This window comes from Dromaius novaehollandiae, chromosome 1, assembly GCF_036370855.1.
Source record: "Dromaius novaehollandiae isolate bDroNov1 chromosome 1, bDroNov1.hap1, whole genome shotgun sequence".
Taxonomy (NCBI): Eukaryota; Metazoa; Chordata; class Aves; order Casuariiformes; family Dromaiidae; genus Dromaius; species Dromaius novaehollandiae.
In genome coordinates this window covers 47805711-47833310 of record NC_088098.1, presented here as the reverse complement: position 1 = coordinate 47833310, position 27600 = coordinate 47805711, and the positions used below count along the sequence as shown (strand labels likewise).

Genomic DNA, 27600 nt, shown 5'->3' with positions numbered 1-27600 from the left:
CTGAAAACCATATAGCTTTTAACTATAGGTCATAGCCTTTTCATAATAAAGAATCTTTTTTGCTCCCCCAAAATCAGTTGTCATGAATACTTAGGCTTAAGAACTGTGTTGCTGTACAGATGTTTGCATATTTCTCTTATTTTAAGGATTTAAATATCTGTTGCGGGTTAGGAATTTTTGTATTTGAAATTTTAGGTGCATTTTCACCAAAACCAGATACAAATGTGCTTTGTGACAACTCTGAATTATGTAAAATATCAAACCTTTCTATCAAATTGGCTGAGTCACTTTTTCTCTCATTTTTTTTATTTTGTTGAAGCTATTTCAAATTGAAGAAACTGCTGTGCAGAGTACAAGATAATTAGATATAATAGCACAGTTCTGTATTTTTACTTGAATAGTTTCAGCTGCGTGAATTTTAAATTGGCCATCTTAGTCTAAGGGGCTGAACACAGATGACAGAGTAATGGCTGGCTACCGATTTACTTCATCGTGGATGAAAGGACGACTCACATGTTATGGGCAAGGAAATAGAGTTTTAAAAACATACAGACTAGAGTAATTGGCCAAAATTTTTCAAAGCAGGCTGATTAAAATCACTAGAATATATGATAAAAACATTTTTTTGGTTAATGAAACTGAATTCATAATTTAAGTGGCTTGATGTTGCTTTAAGATTTATCTGATTTAAAAAACATTTTGAACAAGATAGTATTTTTTTTCTTCTGCACTGCTGCACACACATGTTCGAAAATTATTCACACCATGTGAGCAGGAAGTTTGCATACTGTTCTGTTGCTTGTTCTGTATAAGAGTTTTCATTTGTTTTTATGCTACAGCTTCACATGAATCATTGCATTTGTGTCTCTTGCTGTCTCTGAAGAGTAAAGAAATTGTATTGTTGAATTACCTACTGGGGATGAGTTTAAACTAATTCAGTTAAAGAACCACTCTGAATCCTACCTTATTTCTGAATTAAAAAATATATATTTTTTTTGGTTTGGACCTCTTGATACATTTGTTACTGGACTTTATTCTTTCCTGCAGTTTCTCATGGCCTCCTTTCTGGTTTCATCATGCCTTTGGTCTTTCCATCTTCTTTGACGATGGGCTAAATGAGCAGAATACCAACATAGAGCTTGCATTTGTGTTTCTGAGGAATTAGATCAATTCCTATGTCCTCAGTAGTTGTTATTCCTTTGCCCAGGTGTTCAGATGATTGGCAGATACTGACTTAACATTGATTTGAGGCTTCCTGTATAGCTGTAAAATAAAGGAAACCAGAGACCTTTGAAGCTCTGAAACTCTAGTATCTCATTCTCTTTAAAGATTAAAAGCTGACTTAGGGGTCATGTACTATGTACTTAGGGGTCCACTAACTGGATGTTGCAAATCACTGGCATATTTTGTGATAGAGCAGAAGTGGCGATAAACCTTCAACCTTTCTTACATTATTTTCATGAGAAGATCATAACTACAAATTAGCCCAGCTTCTGAAGGAGCAACCTCCTGAGGCTAGCTCCTTTATCAACATCAGTCTGATATCACTAAAGTTAAGTAAAAAGTCGTAAAGAATCATGGCAGTGAATAAAGAAAAGAATGGTATCTTGATTGAATGTTTCAGTTTTTGGTCCTGTGCAGGACAAAGCCTTAGTTTCAGGATGGCCCAGTGGAATAATAGGTGCTGTTCTTAAACTTTTCTTTTCTTTAAAAGACTTGAACTTGGCAAGTGTAGGCTAGGAGAATAGAAAGTTTCTTATTTTACTATAAACCTACTAGATCCTGTATGTTTTCTAGTAAGTTTCAGAAAAACTTCCACTAATAAATGAAATCCAAAGCAAGCTTGTTAGTCTGTGACGTGCCCGATGGTGGCTAATGGTTCTCCTGGAGGTTGATGGGACTTCTAACATTGCTTTCATTGGGACAGTAAATGAGTCAATGATAGTTTCTTAAAAGTAACAAGATAAAGTAAGGTTAATAGATGAAGAAATTGTGAAAAAGATTTCTTTAAACAAAATACAAAGAGTATTAACCTGTAGCTGGACTTCTTGAAAATACTTGTTTCTTTCATGCCTGGAATAAGATTGTTTAGAGAATTTTAGGGCTTTTCTGTTTTTCTCTCTCTGAAAATCTCTCTGTGTAGCCAGCTTATTCCAACTGCCTGCGCCTCAGGTCACAGCTTCACCTTCAGTAATAACAGATTTGTTCATTACTATCACTACCGGATCACGCTCGAGTACAAATTGATCCAGATCAAGTATAAGCAAATAAGACTTCTGTTGATCTGGTCAGAGCATGCAATACTGTTGTTCTTCAGCTTTCTGTTGTCTATGGTAGGACAGATGCTTCTCTCTTTGGTGTGAGTTTGGAACAGAATTACAGTTATGAAGTGTTTTGAACAGATTTGTGCAGAGAGGCCAGAGAGCTCTGGTGCTTTGCATCACGTGAACCTGTGAGTTTTTGATCTAGCAATTAGGCACTCTGCAGGCCCATTTCCCATCTTGAGGTGTAGACCAAGTCTCTGTCGTCATTCTCACTTATCAGTGAGAGAACTTGTTGGATGTACTTTGTTCTAGTTCTCTCTCTCTCTCTCTCTCTCTCTCTCTCTCTCTCTCTCTCTCTCTCTTTCTCTCTCTCTCAGTAACTTTGGTGATTTAAATAACTTGTGAATCTCCTTTCTACTTCCATTTCTTCTTTCTTGTCATTTCATAGGTTCCCTGCATCTGTCCTTCATTCCCAGTTGCAGTTTGTTGCAGAAGCTTCAGCCTTCAGAGGCTGTAGTTGTTTTACCATGGAAACATCAATTTATTTTTAGGTCTAAAAATTCATTTCTTGTAATTTTTTAAACTGCATATTTCTGAGTGATTTTCCTAACGAAAGAAAGCTTTTATGCATTGCTTATGACATTTAATTTGCCAACAACCTTTTTTTAAATAGAGGTTTAAATATTGGTAAATATTAGCAATGGAAATAGCTGATAATTTTTTTAGTGCTGCATGATGATAAACATTTTTCTTCAGTAGCTTATATGCTGTAACATAATTGAAGACTGATAAGCTGCACAGACAGTTGAAGTAGCTTTCATATAAATTATAATGTGAACAGTGAAGCACGGATTACAGCTGTTAATCATTGAAATGGGATTAGGCTTGTGTTTTGATCTTTAATTATGCAGTTTTAATATGTTCACTTGGTTGCTTGCAGTTTCATAAAGTTCTGTATCAGACTTCTCTGATTTATCAGATTTCTTCTATGCTTGTATACTTTTATGCATCAGTATGCTTTTATGGTTCAATAACAATATACCAAGATAATATATATTTTGATTTGTTACTTCTCTGGAAATTAAAATGGATTAAATAGTTATTTAACTACCCTTCTTTAATTTAGCAAATTCAGTCACGTTTCTTGGAAACACCTTTGCTTTCTTTAAATTGTAGTATGTTTATAGTATAAAGCAAAAGTAAATGTGCTTCTACTGAAATTTTAGTCAAGCAGAAGGCATTTCATATATACCAAGTTTGCTGCCATCATGAAGTTTCTCATGCAGCTCTAATGAAGTTAGTGAATTCAATCTGATTTCATAATCAGATAATGATTTGTACCTCTGTTGTTTCTTTCTTCATGTTCAATAAAGGCACTTTGGACCATGCTTCCAGTAGGAAAGAGTAAAGATAGCTAAATTAGAAAGAACAACATGTTCCTGTAAGCATTCATTACTTAGATCCCATTGTGGATTACACTTCTTCGTAAATCTCTTTACTACCTTGTGATATCTTTATAGTTACATGGTGGACCTTTATTCTCTGGTTTTAGCTTCTCATATTTTAGTCAATATCCTGAGCTCTTCATCTATGTTTTTATTGGAGCAACTCCCCTCAAACAAGAATATATTCACAAAGGTGGAAAATATGGTTGTTGGGATTGTCTCCAGAACTAACACATCTCACCATAGAAGTATCTGTAGTGCCTCCTTAGAGCTGTTGAAATTGGCTCAGTTTTGATTTGAGTGCAGCAGAGGGTGGTGAACCTGAAGAAATTCCAAGATAAGGTGTTCCTGACTGAAGTAGAGAAAGGAGGGCCATTAAAAAATCCCACTGCTTGACTGGTTTATGCATGTCTGCCCACGTAAAGGAAAGGAGGGTGTCAACCCGTAGTCCTCCTTTGGTGAGGAATCTTATGGTCTATGGCCAGCACAGCAATATAGTGAAAGAAGACAAAACAGCAAGTCCTTAACAGGAGAGAGAACTATAATAAGCAGAAGTCCAGAACACAAGCTGTGCACGTCTGTATGGAAGGGGATATACGATGGGGAATCCTTGGTACCATCAGCTGGACCCTACTGAACTGCCGAGGGACTGAAGATCTGCTAGAAGAGCTAGGAAGTCCCCAAGTTGTGTTGGAAGTGCTTATTTAAATACCATCTCCATGATGCCATGTAAAAAACCTTTTTAAAAAAAGTATTCCTTATGACTTCTGGTTCAGAGAGGTTGACACTGGAGGAATGGTGACATAGGTTTCACCAAGTGTGGAGCAATAGAAAGAAAAGGGTATACCAAAGGCCTACTAAAGCAGTGAGATGGTCCTAATTCTTTGAAATAATAACAAAAAAGAGAGACTGTGAGATTAATCCAATCAATATACCTGATACCAGACCCTTAGTACTTTCTTAATGAAATGTCTCCTTTTAGTAATTTTTAAAGTAATAGGAACTGGAAATAGAATCTCCAGTTTCTTCTCAGTTTGGCCCAGTGACACTTCTAATGCAGGAAATGGTAATGTCTACAGGATTACTGTTACAAAAAGCATCTATATTATCTGTACCATGTTGGAGAGAAAAACAGTTCCTTTTATATGATTAAAACCAGAAATGACAGAAAGAATGCTTCTGAACAGTTCAACAGAAGGAAGCATGCACAGTTCAGTAGACAGATAAATCTCTTTTATATTTCCGTGTTTTAGGGTTGTTACAAACAAGACCATTAAAACTACAGTTTCTTTCTTAGTAGCAACTGCAGTTGGATTATTCTTACTGAACACAAATGTAAAGTTATCTAATTGTGAATACGCATCTTGTTTCTGTGTTAAGTAAATCCATCATTAATATGGTGAAAGTCTCTCCCTTTTGGATTTACCGTTCAGCCATTGAGAAGTTTCATTCTCAAATCTTGCAATAAAGGTAGTACGTACTAAAAACATGCAGTCAGGGGAGATAAAAATTGAGGCTCACTTCAATGCAACACTTTGGTAGACTTTCATTTTGAAGCTTTCATGATCCTGAAAGAGTGAAACAATTATATAAGAATAAGGAATCTTTAAGCTCATTTTATTTACTTTATAGATCTGGTTATCAGATGTTATGTCAAAATTGTATTCTAGTTGCACATGACTGAACTTCAGTATCACAGTTCTTGAGTGTTCTGTGCCTTTACAAATTGTTAATGAGGCACAGATCACTGTTCCTTCTGCAAAAGTTTTCTTGGGTTTCCTTTTATTAAGTAGGAAACAGCTTGACTTAAAAAAAAGAAAGAAAAAAAAAAGTACTGATCTGAAGCATGGTATAATCTTTGAAGTAAAAATCACATTGCTCCACAGAAGCTCCTTTGAGTGTTTAATTCAAGCTTCGGATCCTAGTTATCAAAAGGAAACAAACTGCAGTGGTAGAGAGTCTTCTGATTACGCTTCAGTAGTAGTATATCTGGGTGGTAAAACAGATACAAACTTCCTTTAGAATGCACATAAACTTAGCAGAAAGAATATTTTGGTAGAAGGAACTTTTCCCAGGCTATTTCTTTTTACCAGTTGAACTGGGTAGTTCTAGAACAGGTGAAATATATGGCATGGATACAACCGTTTGACATAGCATATCATAAAACTTTGAAGAAGCAGGCTATAGCTTACATCAACCAAAACTTAATCTTTTACCCTTTGAGATGACAGGCAGTGTAAATTTGACTTTGTAATTCCCTCCCTTTCAAAGGATGAAATACAGCATGCCAGAACAAAGTTTTCAAAAAGAAGTTAAGAAACAAAGCTCCAGCTAGTAGGGAAAAAAAATCCTTCCAAATTAATTACTTAAGACAACACTTATTGCCCTTAAACTTTGCATACTGATTTTGAGTCTGAAGGCTGCTTTAATAGGTATATTTTTTGTAATAGGTGTATCTTCATCCCAACACACAGATTCCAGAAAGAAAAAAGCATTATAGAAACCAAAAGTTTCTGAAAGAAGGTAGTGGAGAAGGGAGGAATTAGGGAGCTTGGACTCTTCTTTCTATGTAGCTAAACAGAATTAAGATTTTTATTTTGGAGGTCCTACATGTTCTTGAGTAACTCTGGACTGTTTTGAGGATTAAGTAATATGCCCTAGGTACTCTTAACCTCTGGGGAGGGGCAAAGTGCAGATACATGTTCTATATATGTAACATTATAATAACAGCTAGGGCTCATTATTCCTCCTGGAGCTTTAAAGCAAGAGTACTTTACTCTAGGCATTGTTGAGTATCTCTATGCATAGGCAGTAATTCAGATTTACTTTTTCATAAATTTTTTTTTTTTTTTGTCTTACAGTTTGAGAGAAAGGTCTTAGAGTTTGGCAGCATTATCCAGGTCACTGACAGCAGTTGCAATATTAGCCTCTGCAATGCAGTTAAGATTGGGAACACTAGTTTGCTGCGGAAGGTATTGGGCCACGGTCAGTTCTTGACAGGTTGAGACTGCATGAGAAATAGATTCTAACAACGTAAGAATGATAGCATTAGTAATTCGGAAGAAATTATTTTGGAGACAAACATAGTATTTCACATCTTTCCTCTGCCAGTGCAACAGAAGAGGGCAAATGGGTGTGCCCAGCACAGTGACGTGCGCAGGAGCAGTGCTTCGTACCTATCATATGAACCTTTCACTGCTTCTCTCCAGAGATTTCGAAATAAAATACCCAGCTATCCTTACTCGGGCTTTAAGCCATAGGTTAAAGGACTGTATAGAAATACTATTTGCCCACGTGCCTGCTTTGTGTTTGGGTCTTTCAACAGACTCATGGACAATATCAGCATTACTTGCCTGATATTAGTCACAGTTACTTAATCACAGTTAATTAATCACCTCTTTGAATTACGCTTAAAAAAAAAAAGAGACTGTCTTCCAGTTACTGTTTGCGAACTATTCATGCCTGGTTTATTACTATTAATTGTTATTACTGTTATTTTCCTGTTTTTATTATTAACTAATACTATGTTATTGATCTGTCATTTATTTACAGACCAGTATTTTTCCACTTTGACTGGTTGCTGTTTGTCTCCTCTTTAAAGAGTCTAACTGGTATCTTGTCACTGCTTCAACTGTATGTAATTTTTTTTGTTGTTCTTTAATCCTCCAGTTGTCTTTGTTCAAGGTCTAGAAAACTTGCTTGAATAGTTTCAGACAGAGAATTGCCGGTGCTAAGGAAAGGTAATACAAAGCTTGCGTAGTGTCCTTTGATGTGCCGAACTTACTTGCCCAGTCTGGAAGGTCCCTGGCCTCTCAGACTGATTAGCCAGGGTCACCCAAATTACAGATTTGTGATTCCGTTCTTCTGCTTAATTTCTGAATTTGGAAAGCCTTGCCTGGAAAGTCAGTTACTTGGAGAAAGAGTAATATTTAAGGATGTGTCATGCAGAGAAGAAATATCTGCACAGACAAGGAAAAGGAGCATCCAGTGATACAGAAGAATCTTCAGTCTCAAAATCTGTCAGCCTGCACATAGGAGTTCTTGTCTTCCAGGCAAAAGTGACAACTGTGATGGTTTGATGCATGGCAGTTGCCTTATTTTTCTATGTTTAAATGAAGAGATACTTTCTCTAAGCTCCTTGAAAATTACTTTTTGTGACGTTTGGTCAGATGACTTGATTTTGGAGCAGAATATCACTGCAGTAGAAGCACAGAGACAGAAAGAGCCTGCAAGTGATTGTTGCATGGTGAGAATTGTAACAGCCTGAACTGTGGCAGAGGATGAAGGCACTTGTGCTGAACGCTTATGCTTTACTTCATATCCATTTGTTCTTGTTTCCCCATGTCATTTCCTTAACAGCATTTGCTGTAGTCCTTCATTATATTCACAGATTGCATTTATGGCATCTCTCGGTTTTTGTTTAGCTAGGCTAAATAAGCCAAAGGCAAAACTCTGCAGTTTTTCGTGCTGCTTCTACAGTACTCATTACTTAATATCACACTGACTCTGAGCATAGACACTTACCCAGCATTTGATGTGCACTAGTAATCAGTGCTGTGCTATCTTTCCATGAAGGTATTAAGTTGGTATAGGCAGGCACTGCTGTTGTTACTCTCTTCTGACATGTACTACATATTGCCATCACCTTTTTGGTGCCAATGTAATTTGTGAAACTGCTGAGCAAACGTACGTCAAAACTTCTTCTTTCTTCCCCGGCTTGTCAGGTGGATCATCCTTTGCGTTAGGAATAGTGTCTTTTTTTTAATCTGTGTAGTATCCTTGCAATTTTACTGCAATGTGAGAAAGAGCACTCTGTGTGTATGTGTGTATATCCAGAAGACCATTAAATGGCAGCATGCAACACTTCAGACACATGTAGCAACATTTGCCTGACTGTTCCAACAGAGCAAATTGGTCCCATGCTGGGGCATCTTGACTGCTGTGTAAAAAAGAATACAGCAGAAAAATTTCTGATTGATTTATTGTTGGGAGGTTTTCTGTTAGGAATCTCTGAATTTGTATTGGTTAAGGGATTGGGGATGGCAAGAAAAAACAATAATTTGCAAGTCTTAAAATACTGAATCAGAGGAACTTATGGATTTATTGAGCATCTTTTACCTAACTAATTCAAAGGAATTGTTTGAAATGTAGTTCAAAGTCTGTTTATTGCAAAAACTGTTTTATGTACTGCTCCTTTGGAATTGTCTTTAAAATGTATCTATGCAGGTATTGTGCATACTCAGCCTGACTCTAAGAAATAGCTTATGCTGTCTCTTTAACCACTAATTGAAAATTCTCCCTGTGCTGTTATAGTGTGTTTTCTTTCCCCCCAAAAAACCTTCAGATTACTGTAAACAGTTTTGTTTCTCTTGCCCCCCCCCCTTTTTTTAAAAAGTCAGAACTGTGTTATGCATTCATATAGAAGTGTAATAGGAACACAAACAAGGCTGTCTTTAAATCATTCCTGACTATTTGGTATCACTCACATGCACAGGCATCTGTGCATGCAGTGATTATGAAAGTGTTCAGTTTTACTTGTTGAGTTATAAATTTTCAGGTAAGACCATTCTCTGCATTTTGTTTTATTCATGCTATACAAAAGAGGTATTGGGGGTCAACAGATAGTGAAATCAGAAATTTGACGTTTCTGAGAAGACTTGTGTGCTGTAAATTTGTAGTGTTTGTACCCACTAACTACAGAAAAATATTTTTTCGGGATGGTCTTTTTTTGTCTGCAGTTCTAATAATTTCAAAGCATTTTTTGCAGGAATGAGTACTGTAATAGCTCTTGCTTGATGGTTAATTTTCAAGCAGGTGAATTTTCAAGCATAAGAAGGCTTCCTCAGCAGCTCTCCCAATGCAATTCAATTCTGGTTTAAAAAAAGAAAAAAGAAAAAGTCTCTTTGTTTTGATTGTTATTTGTTTAGCCAAATCGAGGTGTCTTTAGTTTTTATCTTAGTTTATATTTAGAGAATGTATTTGTAATGTCTCTTGGGGCTTGATTCAAGAGTATCAAAGTAAGTGGGAAACTTTTCATTGCCTTAGGTCCTAGATTGTAAACATAACTCTCTTTTTTGTCTTCGTGTGCAAAAAGAAGGAAATGCTGAATACTCTGGTCATGAAAGTTCAGATGCTTACAGGACAGGTGATGCTACCACACTGAGAGCTACTGGAGGTTGAGAGAAGGTTATTTCAGTATGAGATTCTTCATTTTGTGCCTGAATCCTGGGGGAAAAAGAAAGCTTTAATTTTTAAAAGTCCATGTCTTTTATTGACAAAATTGCCGAGCCTCTCGAAAGATTACAGCTCCTTTGCAGTCTCAGAGCTAACATTGTCATCTTCAGCCTGGGAGAGGTTTTCCACGCAGTTCCATACTGAAGACTGGCTCATTCGCAAGCCTGAGGAAGGTGATCACAGAAATGATGACTGCATCGTTGTAAATCTGTCGCTGTAAAATAATCTCAGTATCAGGGAGCAGGCTTTTTCTGTTAATAGTGTTCTCAGGGACTTCACTAGAAAAACGCTGGTGGTGCAGAATTAATTCCCCCCAGGATTTTTTTTTTCTGAAGCCGTATTAAGTCTTTATGCTTATTTATCAAAGCTAGCAAAATTACAGACATAGTTTTGGGGTTCCAGTGCTCATTAAATCCTTTAGAGACGAAAAATTTGTAGCTCATTGGTAGTGTATATGGTACAGTCATGTAACCTTCTGGTTTTTGCCTTCCCTGTCGAGAGAAGAGACCTTCAGTTTTGTGGGTCTGTCAGCAAATGCAAGAAGCCTTGCCAGTCAGCTCAGTCATTTTGCTGGCTTAAATGTCAACCAATTTAATCAGAGTTGTACTGTGTTTTTCTGTTGTCTGTTGAGAGAACAGAACCTTTCATATTTAATATGGAGCTATTAATTGGTACAGTAATCTAGGGAGCGATCAAATGCAATTTCTTTATTGATTTTGCTATTGGATATTGCTTATATCTATATGGGAGAGAATATGTGTGTATATTTTTATGAATTTAACTTTGCTGTGATTAATTAAGTAAAACCTTGAGTCCAAGAGAAAGAAGATTATAATATGTGTAATGACTGCAAAATTTGGTCCTTTTGGCAGATCTTTTTTTCCTTCTAGTTTCTGTACCAGTAATCTAGTTAAATACACATATAGTAATGAATCATATAATCTTTAACTTTTCAAGGGTTTATCTTAAAGCCTGTTTTGATTTCTGTTCTTTATTACTCTTTATAAGGCAAAGGGATTATTGGGGGGAAGGGGAAGGAAAGGTATTCCCAATATAAATTAAATTTGGAGAGGCTAATTTCCATAGATTTCCTCTGCATACAGAGAGTCTTCCAGCTGCTGATTTAGATATAAATCAGAATATACATGCTCTTAATCACTTTGGGAGGAACCTCTTTGCCTGTATTATCTAGGAAAGCTAACCTCTCTGATAACAAGCTAAATCTTTGTGAATACGTCTCTCGCCAGTATTCAGTCCTTGTTTGGCTGTAATTCTGTAAATAATTAAAAAAGGGCCTCACTTCAAAAACTTAAATCTTGCTGGCCAGAGTTGTTACTCCTAAAGGCTGAATGCTGAAAAATGCAGTGAAGACTTTCCTTTTTTCACTGACATGAACAGATGCAGGTTGGGAGAAAAAGAACAGATGCAATGAGTAAGATGCCATATTTATAATCCATTCTTGTAGAGTAGAATCGTGATCGTAAGGAAGTAAATCTGTATTAGATATGAATTTCACAAACACTGAAACTGTTGGTTTATGATCTTAAATACACTAGGCCATATGTTTCTCATTAGTGTAATTAATAGTTCTAAAAGTCATGTGCAAGATGCTTGTGTGATCAATAGTTTTTTAATTCAGGTAGATTGGGAACACTTTACTAAATGTAAACGTTATGGAAAGCTATGGAAAGCCGAATTTCTTTTTAGATTAAGGGCACAAATATCCTTGCCAGGTGTTTCCTGTTTCTGTTTTTAATTAATGTTGTTCACAGTACTTTTAGCCTTTCAGACCTCTCTTGCTGACATAGCTTGGATTATCACCTTCAGAAACACTTCTTGAATTAGATGCATCAAAAATTATTATTGCAACCAAATACATGGATTTGATGCATGGTTTATAACGTGTTTGAAAATATTTATAGAAGAGTTCCTTCACAGACATGTAACTGGTGTAATTAAAATGCCAATAGAAGGTAAAATGACGAATTGCTCGGTTTTGAAAGATGCAGTGAATGAGACAATGGATTTTGAGAAATGTTAAGAGCCTGAGGACCAGGATATGAGAGAGAATTTCATGATTCCTGCTTTTCCTTCTAGCTGTGTGGACCATGTTTATTGTGCAACCAGTAGCATCTTTCTTGCTTTTCCATCTTACATCCTATAAAAATGCAAGTCTTGTGACAGAATCGTCAGATCTCTTCAAAAGTCTGCAATGCCAAACTTTTTCCCCCTGGTTTGTAGTCCACCTTTACACAGTTTAGCCTGGTGCTGTTTAAATGTGCCAATTTAGGTTGCACCAGTTTCTCAAAAATGGGTTGCCTGTCCCTTGTGTGTGTTTGCACCTTCTCCTGTTCTAGGAGTTCATGTGGAGCTACCTCATGTGTGTCCACTCCTCCAGCACAGAACTGGCCATGCTGATGTCTGCTTGCTTTGATGTCCTGTGCCTGAGGCCTTAGTTTGTTAACACATCATTAAGGTCCTTGCTGTGTCCCAGCTTGCTTGCTTTTGTTACACAACCTTTCTGTTCTTGTCTTTCCCTCCAGCTTTAGCTGTAGTCTTCAGGTAATGTGTTTTTCAGAACACAGACTGCCTTTAGATGTTTGGAAAGCACCTACCATATTGTAAAGCAGCTTGTGCCTTTAGATGTTTGGAAAGCACCTACCATATTGTAAAGCAGCTTGTAAAAAGTTAAGCAGAAACTCTGGTGTGTGTCTAAATGGAAGAGTCGTTTAAAAATATTTATTCTCTATTTAGGTGTGTCTTAATGCAGTTTAACATCTGGAGACAGAAGAGTCAGCACTTAGTCTGATCCAAAGTTTGTTGTGAAGTTGAAGGGCAGGTTCCCATTGACTTCAAAGGGCTTTGAATCAGCAAGATCTTAGCGAGCTATCACTAAATACTCAGTGACCCTCCTGAAATAAACTGTCTAGAATTTAAGCTCTTAAATAACTTCATTATTTCTGAGAATTTTAACTGACTTTGTTTAGGCTTGGGTGAATCACACAGTGTATGTTAGTTGCACTGAGACCTTACACATTCCTCTTATGCTTTAAAGACGTGGAGCATCTGGGGGCTTGGGGAGGTGTCTTTTGAGAATTTTAGCTATCGTTTCGGCATTGTAAGGCCTGTGACTTCTGGTGAATAGCTGCATGCAGAATCTAGATGAGCTATTAGTGTGGAAGCAAAATGTGCCAGGATGTGTCTAGTGCATATTCAAGGTGTTGAGGACATCTGCTTTTCCTAAATGTAAAGTACTCTGCTACGAGTTTTCCAGGAAAGATGAATTTGATGTGGAGCAAGGGAACTGGAACCTGCTTGTTTAAATCATCTAGTTAAGATTTAAGATTTAAAAATTTTTCAAAGTGTATTGTAGAGATTGTTTTTCAAAATGACATTGACAGTAAAGTGTGAGTCTGAGGCTATCGAGCTTAATTGTGAATTAATGACAGTGAATGTTGGGAACTACTTCTGCAGATTTTAAGGAGAAAAATGTCTATTAAGTTAAATTTAGCAAAGCTTTTCTAGGATTCCATTGTGTTACTTCAAAGGACAAAAATATCAAATTTTCAGGGTTAGATTGAAGATCGTTCATAAGACGCAGCAGTCTCTTTAATATTTTGGTGCTTTCTTCATTTCATATCACTATGGATTGAAGAAGTATGTCTTTGCTAGCTTTTCTGGGTTGTCAGATAGTAGCTTGTCCTCATTCTGTCTATAAAAGAGTAGGATTTCTGTTAGTTACATTCAACTGTGTGTGTATGTCTGCCATGACGCTTAAAATAGTTGGGGTGGATACAGCTTGTTCAGAGTAGATTTAATGTACTTACTGCATTTAAAGAATAGAATAGTCAAAAATGGAGCTCTGCTCCAGTGCTCAGAAAAAAAACCAACTATAAGAATCTGTACTGTTTGGGTAAGAGCTTAAGGGAAAAGGGGGAGTCTTAGTGCATCTAGTTAATAGTCACTAGTTATATATTAGTAATCAAGTAACTCTGTTTTGGTTTATATCAGATTTACTGTTACACAGAGGGAAAAAAAAGTACACATCTCTTAGGAATTTGGTAAAAATGAATATCGAGCATTTTTTTTAACTGAATTAAAATTGACTTTCTCTGAAATTCTTGCAGTTTCAGAGAACCAGTACTACCCTTGGTTTCTGCTCAATTGCATTTCCGAAGCTCTGCTTAGTGAGACCTTGTCTCTGTATTAATTATCTCAATAGTTAGCGGGTGTCTGCCACGTCAGCCCAGGTGAGAACAAAGGAATTTAGAAGTTCAGACATTTCCAAGTACTAGATACTGGTCACTCCTTCTGCTTTGCCTTCGACTTTTATTTATATATACAACCTTTGCATGTTTGATTAGCAAGAATAGTGACACTTTAAGGGAGAAAACTATCAGTGAACGTTTTTTTCCAGTAAAAAAAAAAAAAAAAAAAAAAACTCCATTGCATTTCCATAGCAGGAAGGATTCACTTAAACATGGATTCCCCCTTCTGATTCCTTTTTACTGCTTTCCCCCCCCCCACCCCCCCCAAAAATCAAGCTCTGAACTTGGCAGAAATCTTAGTAAAAATAGTGCTTTAGCACTCCATGAAATCCTCTTCTAACAGTAGAGATTTAGTATGCACAGATAACAAAATATTAACTTTTATTTAAGCTTGATATTTAGAAGATCTCTTGGATTCTATAGTCCGCGTGTCTGTTAATTTTTATGTAATATTTTTCAGGAGTAGACATTTTTGATTTAAAAAAAAATGTGTAGGCTTAAATATTTGCAGGATTAAAAGCCAGGAACAGTCTGTTTCCCTATAAAGGCATCTTTATTTTCATTAACTGCCCAAGTGGAAAATTGGGAAGAAACTGTTGTGCAGTCAGGTAGCTTTAGGGTATTATTACATAAATGAAAATGCTCGCATCCTTTTTGAGAACAATACATGTGAGAAGATGCAGGCTAGTAAGAGAACTGAGTAAATCTACATACAAAGAGTCTATAAAGGGTGCTTTCACATTTAAAAGAAAAAGAAAATACGAAGCGATATTTAGGCCATCATTTTGGAAAAGTTAAAATAAACCCAGAAACACAACAGTTTCGGATAACTTCTTTAAAGCAGGTCCTGAACAGGAAAAGGGAATGTTCCCATTGGAACATTTCTATGAATTCACTTTCTTAACAATAAGAATATCCCTCTTTTGAGTGAGAGAGATTGAAATTCATCATGCAGAGGTGTGGCTTTATTGCGCACACGCAACTGGATTAAGAAAAAGGGGCATTTTTGAAACTGCTGACGTAACTGCATCTCCACAACTTTTATTCCCTACGTATCTGTACGCAGTGCCTGACTATTTCTGCCTGTACTAGCTGTGGTTGTCCTGAGATCATGTTTTATGGTCTATCTCTTCGCCCTTGGACACAGTTCCTACTTTGCCAGTGATTGTATTGCTCGTCTCAGACTTTGCGGTCAAGTCCCAAAGATCTTCATTTATCCATCTTTATGTGTTACTTACCATAACGTGCCATCTAGTCTTCTGGTCGTTTAGTCCATGAATGTGTGCTCCTACCACCACCAGCTGCTTCCAGCTTGTTCTTCTAAGTTGTTTTGCTCTCTGTTACGTAGCATCTAAACAGAGAGTAAGGTATGCAATTGAGAAGTGTATTCCTAAAGGGATGCTGCCAATATGAAAGTAATCATAGTCACAGTTTGTTGTTAAATGTAGGCAATTAAAGTTCTACCTCTTGCATTCCTCTGTTTGGAGGAGGATGTCAAGGAAACATTTAATTGATTTTCTTATTTTGTATGTGAATTCTACATTTTGCAGTGTAAAAGAAGCTGATAGAAGCAGGAGAATATATATGAGCAGCTCAGGATTAAAAATACACTGTGCTTGTGTATTTGGCATTACCTGTGTGACTCTTTGGGGCTGTGAGCAGATGAACAAGTTATTGTGCAATAACATCTAGGGTGAACTGTTCATATGGGGTAATGAAGGACAGAAGAGCCCTTGTCATGTAGGGGCAAACATAGGGCACTCCGCAATGTTCACATGCTAGCTTAAACTTGTGGCAACAGGTTTATCTCTCTATGCTTTTGTTATTAGTACCTTTTTGTTTGCTTACTGCTTTCCGCGGGTAAAGTGCCTCCTGCCTTGTTCCCAGTTCAGACTTACTGCCTGACCTTAGGGAAACGTCTATTCTGGCTAGAGTTATCAGGCCCTGGCTTATCTACTTGCCTAGATGGGATTGGGTTTGGGAATTGCCTTTGGGTGGAGGGCTTACAGTCTTGTCCTCTTCCCCCTTTTGTTAAAAGGGCAAAGTATAGAGAAATTCAGTAACTTTTCATCCTTAAGCAAAAGGGCTGAAAGAGAGTGAAGGTTCCTGCATCATCACCCTCAGTGGGTTTGGTGAAAGCTCACAGGGGGATTGCAATAGCGTATGCGGGGCGAGTGCAGTGAAGGAGACTGTACTCTCATCAAGTTTGCAGATGGCTGCTATTTTTCATTGGTGGATTACAAAATTAAAAAGGGATCTAATTAGCCTTGCAAAACTGTATGTACACCTCTCCAGATTTTTATTTAAAGAAATTTTAAGCCAAATTTTAGCAGTAAATTTCACTCTCTAGTCTTTACTGCTCTAATACTGCATTACATTCCTCTAATGCATAGTAGTAAACATAATTTAAAATCAGGTCCACTTTGTAATAATTCATCCAGCATAATATATTAGCTTCAAAAAATCTCCTGTGAGACATTTCAGAAATCAGATAGTTTTATACGAAGTAACATTCTATGTAAAATTTCTGATTTATATGAAAATGTGAGTGATAATTTAGCCAGGTGTTCATAGTTTTCTGTAGAAAATTAATAGTGAAGATATATTTGAAACTAATTTTGTGCACCTCTCTATAGTTAATTTTTGAATAAAAATTTAAAATAGTCTACTTTTTAAAGCTATTAACATATTCGTTCGTATCTGTTGAAGATGCTAGTAGTACACTACTTTTTTTTTGTCTAGACTTCTTGATACAATGTTTCTTTAGGCAGTACATCAGTTCTGGTGATTCTGACAGTCTCTTCATATCATTCTTTTAATTTCACAATATATATTTTTCTCTAGTCCAGGAGAATGATTTTGGCTTGTTTTAAGGATCACTTATATATTGACTAAACTTTGTGTAAGTCTTCCTGCATTTTTATGTGAGATAATTTAGTTTTCTGATAAACTAATTTTTTTCTTCTCACTTTTTGTCTTTTAATTCTTTTTCAGGCTTCCTTAAGCCAGACTTAATATTGATAGAATGAAAAAGTTTAAGAGGAGACTTTCATTAACCTTGCGTGGAAGCCAGACCATTGATGAATCGCTGTCTGAGCTAGCAGAACAAATGACAATTGAAGAAAACAGCAGCAAAGATAATGGTAAGCATATCTTTCACTTTCCCAAAAATCTAAAAAAAATTTTACTAGGCCCTACTCGAGTGAGTGCTGGGGGGTTTTCTTTCATTTTTCTTTTCAGTTCATTTTTCATAATTGCAGGGACTTTCCTTACAAAACCTGCTGTTTTGATTTTTTCCTTACATTTTACTGCCTTAGTTCTTGTAACAAGCTAGTATGTTGTCACACATTGGTTCACTTCAATGTCAAACTGTTATACAGCTGTTCAAAATATCTATTTATGTAGCTTTTGATAATGTGATTAGCAGGATCATAGATGCTCTTTTAGTAAACATATTCTTTGTAACATGAATTTAGTGGATCTCCCATCAGCTTCGTATGGCTTTAAATTCAGTTTATTTTCCAAAATTGTCACTCAGTGATACAATTGATGATAATTGCTAAACATTATGAATAAAACTATTTAATAAAACTATTTATATTCTCATTGCTGATGCAGTTTACTAGTCTGAAAATTCTGCCACTTCTTCATATCTCTGAATAGTAGTTTGCTTTAGGAATAGGAAGGCAGCTAGAAACATCCAGGGTAACTAGCATGTCTTGTGTATTTTTACCAAGTCCTTGGCTGATCTGACAAGCGTACTGGCTGCTGTGAAGTCCGCATTAATGATAATACTGCTTCTGAATCCAAGCTACAATAGTAATGGCTAGGAGAGATTTTGTTGCTTTGTTCTGTTTCCTAGACTTCTGCATTTAAGTCATTTTTTGTCTTCTGTGCTGATGGGTGTTATTGCCTGCTCTGCTGACACCTAGGATTTTCTCAAGTATCAAGTGATCTGGTTTTTTGTTAGCTTCACACTGATAAATGGTTCTGAATAGTCCTGTTGAAAACTGACAGGACTGAGAAATACGAACAGCAGCAGAGGCAGTGGAATTTGCCCTGCAGACTTTTAAACCCCATCCAAGATTTGTTGCATACCGAGCTTTGGAAAGCTGAATTTACCTTTGGCAAAACAGAACTATTCATATTTTTCATTTTTACCTTAATCCCTGGTTTATTCATCACTGTTCTCTTGTCTTCATCAAGGGGTCATGCCAAATAGCTTGGAAAAATGATGGGTTTTTTTACAAACCAAGTTTTTGTGTGTTTACACAACAGGTCTTCTCTGAAACAATAATTACAGTATTTTTGCACTAATATCTGTAGAGTACTTTCTGAGACTTTCTGACTAGTTGTTCCACATGGTCTCACTTGTATTAGCTTTTGTTACTGATGCATTTTTTTTCTCGGACCTTTATATGCATCTGACTGATTTCATTATTATGCATATAAGTGTTCAGAATATTGCTGGGAAATGAGTGTCAAAAATAATCATCAGCCTGAGGTGAACATAGTGGACTGGATCACTGAATTGATTCAGCTGAAAAGTGGATCCAGGAAAAATAAAAAGGGTTATATTAACTTGGATCACATTGTGAATGCCAGCTCAAGGGAGAGAGGAGGCAACAACTGGTTTGTGGGAGTGTGAGCTTACGCCATCTTAAACAATGTGTGAAGCTATTCTCAGGTTATAATAGTTATCTGAGAATTGTCTCAGCCAGCAATAATTAGAGGTCTTCTGCATGCTTATCACCAAAGCTTTACAAACTTGATTTATCCTTTGATATTTAAAATGATAAAAAGACAATTGAAGAAAATGTTTCTAATTACAAATTAATTATTTAGCTTTTACTGCCTTTTTATTTTGCTTTCCATGTTATTCCACTAGCCAAAATGACTAATAGTGTATGATACAATACGTGTTATGCTCACAACTGCAAAATGTTGTGAATGCTTTAATAGAATACCTTGCTTTGGATACACTGGACTGTTGCTGATCCTCTTCAAAGAGGAAGGATGGTAAATATAAAGTATACTGTTGCTATGAATAGTCTTTAACTTACTGTTTTCTATGATTAAAAAAGTTTTACTGCCATTTGCTTCCCTTCTCTGATACTGTTAGAATGCTAATATAGTATTAGGCCTGTCTTTGATCTTTCAGAGATGAACAAGGTAATACTTGGGGATTTGTATTTTCTGTTGAGAACTCTTAGAAAGTAGGGTTAGAAAAATGCTTGCTTTTATCAGCTAGCTCTGCTTTTCTAAAGGCAGCTCTAATATTCCCACAGATCAAGCTGTTTTGGAAGGAGGAGGTTTCAGACAGGTTTCAGACAGGTCTTAGGGATCAGGGTTTGGACAACAATTGCTATGAAAACCAAATAGGAAATGACTTTCACCAGAAGACATAACTCAAGTTAGAGAACATAGCCTGGAAAGAAACGCTTCAGTGGACTTTCTGAACATGAATTATGAGAAAGATTTGCCTCTGGTCTTATAAAATGAGAGTGTGAATAAGCCAGTACTAGGTGTGAACATCAGACATGAGTGGATACAGGGTAAAGAGTATCCTATAAAATCATAGATGCATGAGAACCTTGAAGATGCATCTTTTACTGTGATAGTACTGATCTCAGAAGGCTGGAGTGATCATCTCCCTAGTTTTTGCTTTTAAGAAGAATAAATAGCTCCTTTACCCTGAGGAAGAGTGAGACACAAACGTGCCCATTTTGTAGTCTTTGGGTCTGTTCATAAAGGAACTTGGAAAGCACAGCCTAGTAAAAAAGGCAAGTCATAATGACAGAGAAATGAAGTCAGGGATATGAACAGTCTTCACAGAGTAGTTATTCAAACGTTGTCTATCTTCACCGTGATTACAGCATGAACCTCAAAACTGAGAGAGAATTGAAGGGAGTTGCAACTGCTCTTGGCATGGCAAATGGCAGGGGTAGACCCTGAATACTGAAGGCATTTACAGCAGATTTTGTTTCATGGCAGCTTTATTCCATTCAGACTTCATGCCTTATTCATGTATATCTGACAGTTAATTTCAGAAGGGGAGAACAGAAATTAGTTTATGCAGAAAAAAACTAGCTTATGATTGGTCGAACGTAACGTGTTTGCATAGTGCTAGGTTTTATTTAGATTTAAAACTTGAGACTTTAATTGTTGCAGACCTTTGTCCCTGCTGAAAATAGGATGCAGCAGGCTTCAGTCTGAATACAGCCATAGTTACAGGTATGTTATTGTTGAAGATCTGGCAGGATGTCGTTAACTTTCCCTTTAAGACAGGCAAGAATGTCAGGCAAAATGAGGGTTTTCCAACAGCTGTATATGCTAGACATGCATATTCTTAAAATTTAACTAAAAATACTTCATTACTAGACTAAGAAGCAAGTCAAAAGACCTGAGAGGTACTGGATTTAAGATATGAGACTTAACTGGTGAAGTAACTGCTCTGAAATGTTTCTTCCATGGTTTTTGACAAGTTTTGCCTTGTTTTTGTTTTTCTTCTAAAGATTTCACCCACCTTGTCTCCTGTCTGTTCCATTCCGATGGCTATGTTCACTAAAAGATAAGATTTTATACGTTAGCTTTTCCTTTCTGAAAATGTCTTTTTACAGGACCTTCGAGGTCCTAGAAGCTACCTTGATAGAAATCGAGATCTGTGCTGACCAAGGATACACACTCATTTCTGTCTGATTTTCACATACATAACCTGTAAAATCTTGATTAAAAAGTGAACTGGAGTTCAGCACTGTGGTTCTAGGTGTAGATCATATGTGCATACATAAAGTACCAGGGACCTTTCCTCATGCCCATTCATTTTCAATAACATGTCTCATCCTGGCCCCCATAGCAACTGGTTTCCTCTCCTGGAACAGTTGGCATTGATTTCGCGTAACCCCTGCACTGACCCTTAGACCAACCTTGTCGTTAGCTCTAACTTCAAGTGGATTATTTGAAGACTTACTTTTAAAGAACAGTATTCTTAAAGGAGAACAAATTATCCTACGAATGGTTCAGAGGCATAAAAATAGATACCTAAATTTGATACTACCGAATCAGCTAATCTTTTGTATGCAGTCTCCTTTCACACATAGCCTCCTCCATCATGTTATGTCAGTACAATTTCAGCATGCAGCACTTACTGATCAGCAGCAAAATGGGATTAACAGGGATCAACGCGTATTGTTCAAAGGCAGTAGCTCAGAGCTATCTACTGAGAGCAGAATAATCAACAGTACCTTTTGCTACACCATCAAATTACTTTTTGACCAGAAACCAATATATGATTAAATCTGCCTTACAAATTAGTTTCATTGTAATTGGCTTCTGGGTGGGGAAGCATCACATAATTAGATGCATAAACCATAAAAATAAAGGGAACAACAAAATGCCTAATATACTTAAACAGTCCTATGAACTGTGAGCTGTACAGTGTATACTTTGGGGTATTCTTTTTTCGAGTAGAGGCTTTCATGCTCTCTAAGGTTTCAACATACAAAACCAATTAGTTGGATTTCTTACTTATTTTTAATTCTCTTCTGATTCAAGTGTGATAATGATGCACTGGGTTGTTCTTTTAATTCTAGGTTGTACTTTAATATATGTATTCAGATTAATATTAAAAATACTAAATGGCAGTTTGTAGCAGTTGACAACTAAATTTGCTCCTGAAATTCTTCCTTACCACAGACACACTAATGAAATTTGGCTAGAAGTAACATCCAAATCACGCATATTTAAAGTCCAATTAACTGTCAAATTTATGCAAATACTTTGAATACTTATGAATACGCTCTCTAATGAGAATGAGAAACAGGGCTGTATTGCCTGATATTCTAAAATACATTACCATAAGCTGCAAGTAGGCTTTTAAGAATAATTACAAGATATGTTCATAAATACATCCACAGCGCTTACATCAATATATAAGTAAAAGTTGGGCAGGAAAACCATTATATAATGGATTTGCTGCATGTTAAACAAAAACAGGTGAGGTTTTGATAGAATGGCATTATGTATTTCATAGAATTATAGGATAATACCTATCTCCATTTGATGTGTTGATGTGTGATCATAGGATCCAGGTCCACACGCACTTCCATAATTTCGTTTTAGTTTTACACGTGTGAGTTGTAATGGAAAGATCAGCTGCAGTAACATGTGCAAGTGTTTGTAGGTTTGAGGCCTTAATGACTAGTTACTACTCTGATAAGAGGAATGGATGTTTTTAAAAATCGACACATTGCAAAACTGTCTCCGAACATCCAAATGTCTTTGTAGTTGAAGTCATTAGAAATCATCTTCAGCACAGCTGAGAAACTCCCATCTGCTGTGTTTGATTCCTTGGATATACAAGGAGAACAGTATGTTGCAACATATTTTCAAGACTGTGTTCTTGAATTGAAGACATGAGCACAGAAATACAAACCCCTAATAAATCAATACAACCTCTAACATGTGGAGGAAAGTATCAATATAAAAGCAAAAACAACAACAACAAAAAAGGACCCCCCAGAGTGATAGAGGTCATTCTCAAGCCAGAGGTTAGTACAAATAACTAGCAACTTGTCAGGACTAAATACTGAACTTGGTAACTCTCCCTTACACCATGCTGAAGATGTTTTTCTTATAGTCCAGTATGTGCCCTTCTGTGCTGTTGCTTACAACAGTTTTTGTTATTACTGTTCAGTATGGCTTCTCCAGCCCACGTCCGCTGCACAACACACAGTGTTCTTTCTTCCCTTCTGTTTTAATTTTGCTTCTTCCCACAAGACCTGGAGGCTCTATTAATGCGTGGAGGTGCTTATAAAATGAAATTACCATAAAAATTCAGTGCCTGAAAGCGCGCTTCAGAGACCCGTAGGTTTATTCTTTATGAGCTTACCAACGTGTTCCTTCCCAAGGAGAATACAGGTTCAGCAGGAGAACCTGGTGCTTACCTGCAGAAGGGGGACTCTGTACATACAACAAATTTCTGCTAACACAGGCTCGCCGGATATGTTATAATCTGATCTCAGACCTTTGTCAGTAGAAGTAGGTCGACGTAGAGGCAATACCACAAGTAGGTGTGCTTTCACAGCTACAGCTGCCTGTGTTTTTGGAAGTGTATTTGTAATATACCAGCACAACCTTTTTCAGGACAGCTGTGCCTATACTTACAAACATTTGTCCAACAGTACGCATTTCTTTCAATGAGTTACTCCTACAGCAGGGACAGCAGTATTTTTATGAGCATTCAGGTGGACTTGTTAAGTACCGAAAAGTAAAATAAACATGACTAGCCAACACAGTATTACTGAAAGTAGGGCTAAAGGGAGCTAGATCTTCTGTTGCTAGATCCTGCTGATGGTATGACCTCGCAGATGTTTGTGTTGGGAGCTATAGCGTTGTTATGTGGGGAAGGTAAAGAGGGATGCTTTTAGCTTGGCTGCAGTACTGACTCACGTTGATTTAAATTGCATCTGCAACTGTATTCTAAACTATTTAATGTATGGTGTCTTTTAGAACTATGCTTTTTAAAGGGAAAATTAGTAACTGATGGTGTATCATGCCTATAGGATAGGAGATACGGACTACCATGTTTGAGTTATGTTCAGATACGTATTCTGATGACCGAAAGACTATCGTGAGAACTGTCTTTTAAACAGTATGAAATACATAAATCTTGAAGGCAGATTTCTGATTTTGAATCTTTTTAATTTGATTGTGATCTTCTTTTATCTTGCTACCTAGACAGTGAAACCAAAAATCCATTGTACGTGAATTCAGTTTGGAAAGATTTTTTGTAGTGTTTTTCATGTCTTGATTTCATTTTTATCTCATATGGGTTCTCTTGTTTTTGTAGATGATCAATCTCTTTGGAAAAAATTTCTGTTGTTTTTTGTTCCAAAATTTAAAAAAAAGCAGGAAAAAATTTTATAAGATGGCTATACTCCTGTTTTAATCATTGAGATACTTTTTTTTTTCAGGAAGAACTTGAAGGCTCTGTTTTTTCTGGTAGGCCATTTGACGAGAAATATGTTGATAAAAACCTATGTGTTTTGTCATGTGTCTTCCAAGTGAAGAAGGTTTGCTCGAGACATGACTACTATACTCATATGGATTGTTTTTGAGCAATGGGAGGAATCCCTTGACATTTTACTTTGTTTTTAGTGTTGTAATAGTCATTTCAAAGCTTGCCTCTTATTATTAAATGAATAAAGTTTTAAGTGCTTTCGAATGGTTGCTCTATTTTTAGAGCCACTTAATATTTTCGTGGGTGTCTCACAGTATCACATAATGGAGTCCAAGGAAACAGCACCATAAAATAATGTATAACTGTGCAGTATTTTCTGCAGTGTTCCTCATGCAGCTCCATGAGAATACAGATAAATGTATAGCTGCTTCAGGTTATTTAAATATTTCTTCTGTGGGAGACATCACCTACAATCAGCTATTAACTTTACTGAGTGGGGCTACAGTATAATTAAATTTTGTGCAGCACAAGATACTTGCTCTAAATTACCGTAAGCTCAAATGTTTACATTTGAAGACTTTTGAAGAAAGGGCTTCTTCACAACAGTTTGTCGAGGAAAACAGTTCAGTCTGTTAAAAATGTTTGATACAGCAAGTCCAAAAAAAAATCAATCTATTTTGCCAATAGATGTGTAAAAACTGGTCATTAGAAGAGCATATATTCAGATTGATTAAATGAATGTGTACTAGTTGATGCTAAAATACGATTAAGCTATAAAACAGTAGCATTTATGGCTTTGAGGTAGGTGATATGAATTACTTAAAGGGTTATGAGGAGAGATTGCAAGTTTCATGAATGCAGAGCTGTCCAGAAAATGAAGATTTAGGTGCACATATGTTGAGTTTTGACACCTTCCCCACGTTCTCTATCAAAATGAAAAAATTGAAAGAATTGGAAGTTTCTTGGAATAAGGGTGAGGCCAGGGTGGGAGGAAAAGAAACTTTGTGGAGTTCTCCCCTACAAAACCCAGTAGCTGATTCTCAGGGCACGTAGTGAGACTTCATGTCGTGTTTGGCCAATCCAAAGTCAAGGTGCAGCTGAAAGTGGCAGGTGAGGTCCTGGCACTGTGCTGGTCCTGTGATGATCTCATTCAAAGACCTAAATCTAAATTACCTCCCTTATTGTTAGGGGAGGACCTAGGACCATCCTTTTGGTAGCAGCAATGAATTGCGGCAGGCATGCTGTTGCATAAAATTTCATATGGAACACACCCAGGTTCATTCCCCAATATATCTGATTCAGAGGGATTCAAGCAGAGATGCTTGAATCTAGGTTTCCAACATCTGTCAATCTCATTTTGATTAGAAGAAAAAATCCTGTTATGTATTTGTATGAAACTCTTTAAAAAACAAACAAACAAACAAACAAAAAGCAGCCCCTAAAACCCCTCCAACAACACAAAAAGTAAGTATGTATGTTTTCCATGTCTAGAATGGAGTCGGTGAGTAATTCACTTATTCAGCTCTATCAGAGATACATGATTTAACCAGAAAATGTCATCTTGTATGAAGGTGATTTTGATTCTTTATTAAAGCTAGCTGAAGCAAATATCATTCCAAAATTTAGACAGTAAAATCTGAAAGCTAGCACAGTCTTTATCATATAACAGATAGACTCGTGGGACAAAAAAAAAAAAAAGATAGCTGAGTATGTAGTATTAGATATTCATAAAATGTGTTAAAGTGCATTTACATTCCTAATGAAAATACTTACTTTCTTTAATCCACCAACTGACTGATGGGTGACAGTATGTCATTTGTTGAGGCCTTGCATAGAAATGCCTGGCAATTCTGCAGTCTCGCTGGAACTCGGTTGAAGTAAATCCAGTTAAATGAATCCAACACAGGAAGGAAAAAGTACTTTGACTCTCTGTTAAGATAAATGGGCAGGGAGAAGGAACAGTGGGGATTTATTGAAGAATTGCTTAACTTGGGAGTAATTTCAGGCCAAAGTTTGCAGTTATTTAAATTATAGTTACAGGAAAATGAGGAGGCATCTTTATAACTTTATGAAATATTTAGTTTTAACTAATCCCTCAGACAAGCTTCTTGATTAGATAGACTATTGTTCTACTCTAGTCTGGCAGTTCTCTAATTTATGGAATAATAAAATTCCATTTATGTTCACATATAAATTCTATCACTTCACAGCTGAAGGATTTCAGCAGCTCATTTGAGCTATTTTCCATTCTTATGTTTGTTAACATTGGTGTTGGCATCATTTCAAACTTAGCAAGACAGTAGTACCTTACTGGATATTTTATTTTCTTGAAAGATATGTGTGTACTCTAAAGCAGAATGTGACAGCAATGTGGTTTAGCAACTCTTAAAATATTAGTAATCCAGTCTGCTTATATTTCAAAGAATATTTTCTTTGAATGGTGCCTTTTCAGTTATTTTGCATTATGCCAGTAATAACGGAAGTTTGAGTGGTAGAGTGGAAGAAGTACAAGAAAATCATCCAAACAAAATAGAATAGCAGCTCAGCTTACACCAAAGTTGAAAACCAAGTAATACCGTGGTATGCAATCACAGTATGTTGCTCAATTTTAAACTGAAAGACCTGCTGAAGATGCACACTTAGCAAGGTAGTGTGGTTGTGTCAGGGGAAAGAAAAAATGGAAGCAGGGAGGCATTCATATTTCAAAAAGTTTTGAACTTTTTGGAAAGAAAACCATGCCTCCATCCTGCATGCCGGCATAATGTTTCTCTATGTTCCTATGCAGAATGTGGCAATTAACCCTTTCCACATTTACAGTAGATTTGCATGGTAGTTTAGTACGTTTCATAAGAAATTTCAGAGTTGAAATTGGTTAATACTTGTTGAAAGATAAGTGGAAGAAGGAAATAATTACTTGTAGCCAAACTAGGAAGAGAACATAATGAAAGCCAAGCGGGTGCAATTAAAAAAGAGCCACTGAGAGGTCTCTCTTTCAGCGTGCTTGCATATTTATAGTTTTATCAGTTTGGAATTACACACAATTAAATGGAGTGAGGAAGGAGAGCTGGAGAAGAATAATTGATAAGACCCTTTCCAGAATATCTGTGACAACAGGAGCAAAACGTGCAACCAACTACAAAGATGTAACAAAAGTCTTAAGATAGAAGAATTGCTAGATAGAAGAAATCTGTGTGGCCTTCCTCCTAGCTTCAGTGGTGAGTTTAAGGGAAAGTGCAAGACCAGAGCACAAAATATAACAATATTTCCCCTCTCTGAGTTGGCAGGTCAGAGACTTCCTGAACTAGAGCTGTTTCTGTGTATTTAGTAACCCTGAGGAGGCTCGATCCCCTTGAATCTTGTGCACTTCTGGTGCTGGTAGCGTCCTGTGGTGAGGAGTTTTCACAGACTGCACGCGGTGAAGAGCCCCT

The 27600-nt window shown here is 36.6% G+C and overlaps 1 protein-coding gene across 1 annotated transcript in view; it reads left to right on the top strand.

The window, feature by feature from the left end:
* CDK17 (cyclin dependent kinase 17) overlaps positions 1 to 27600 on the top strand; it is a 98129-nt gene that overhangs the window by 22997 nt on the left and 47532 nt on the right. The window contains exon 2 of the mRNA XM_026123161.2: positions 17206 to 17354. Coding sequence (XP_025978946.2) covers positions 17237 to 17354 — 118 coding nt within the window. The 5' untranslated portion in view covers positions 17206 to 17236. The remainder of the gene's footprint in view (positions 1 to 17205; positions 17355 to 27600) is intronic.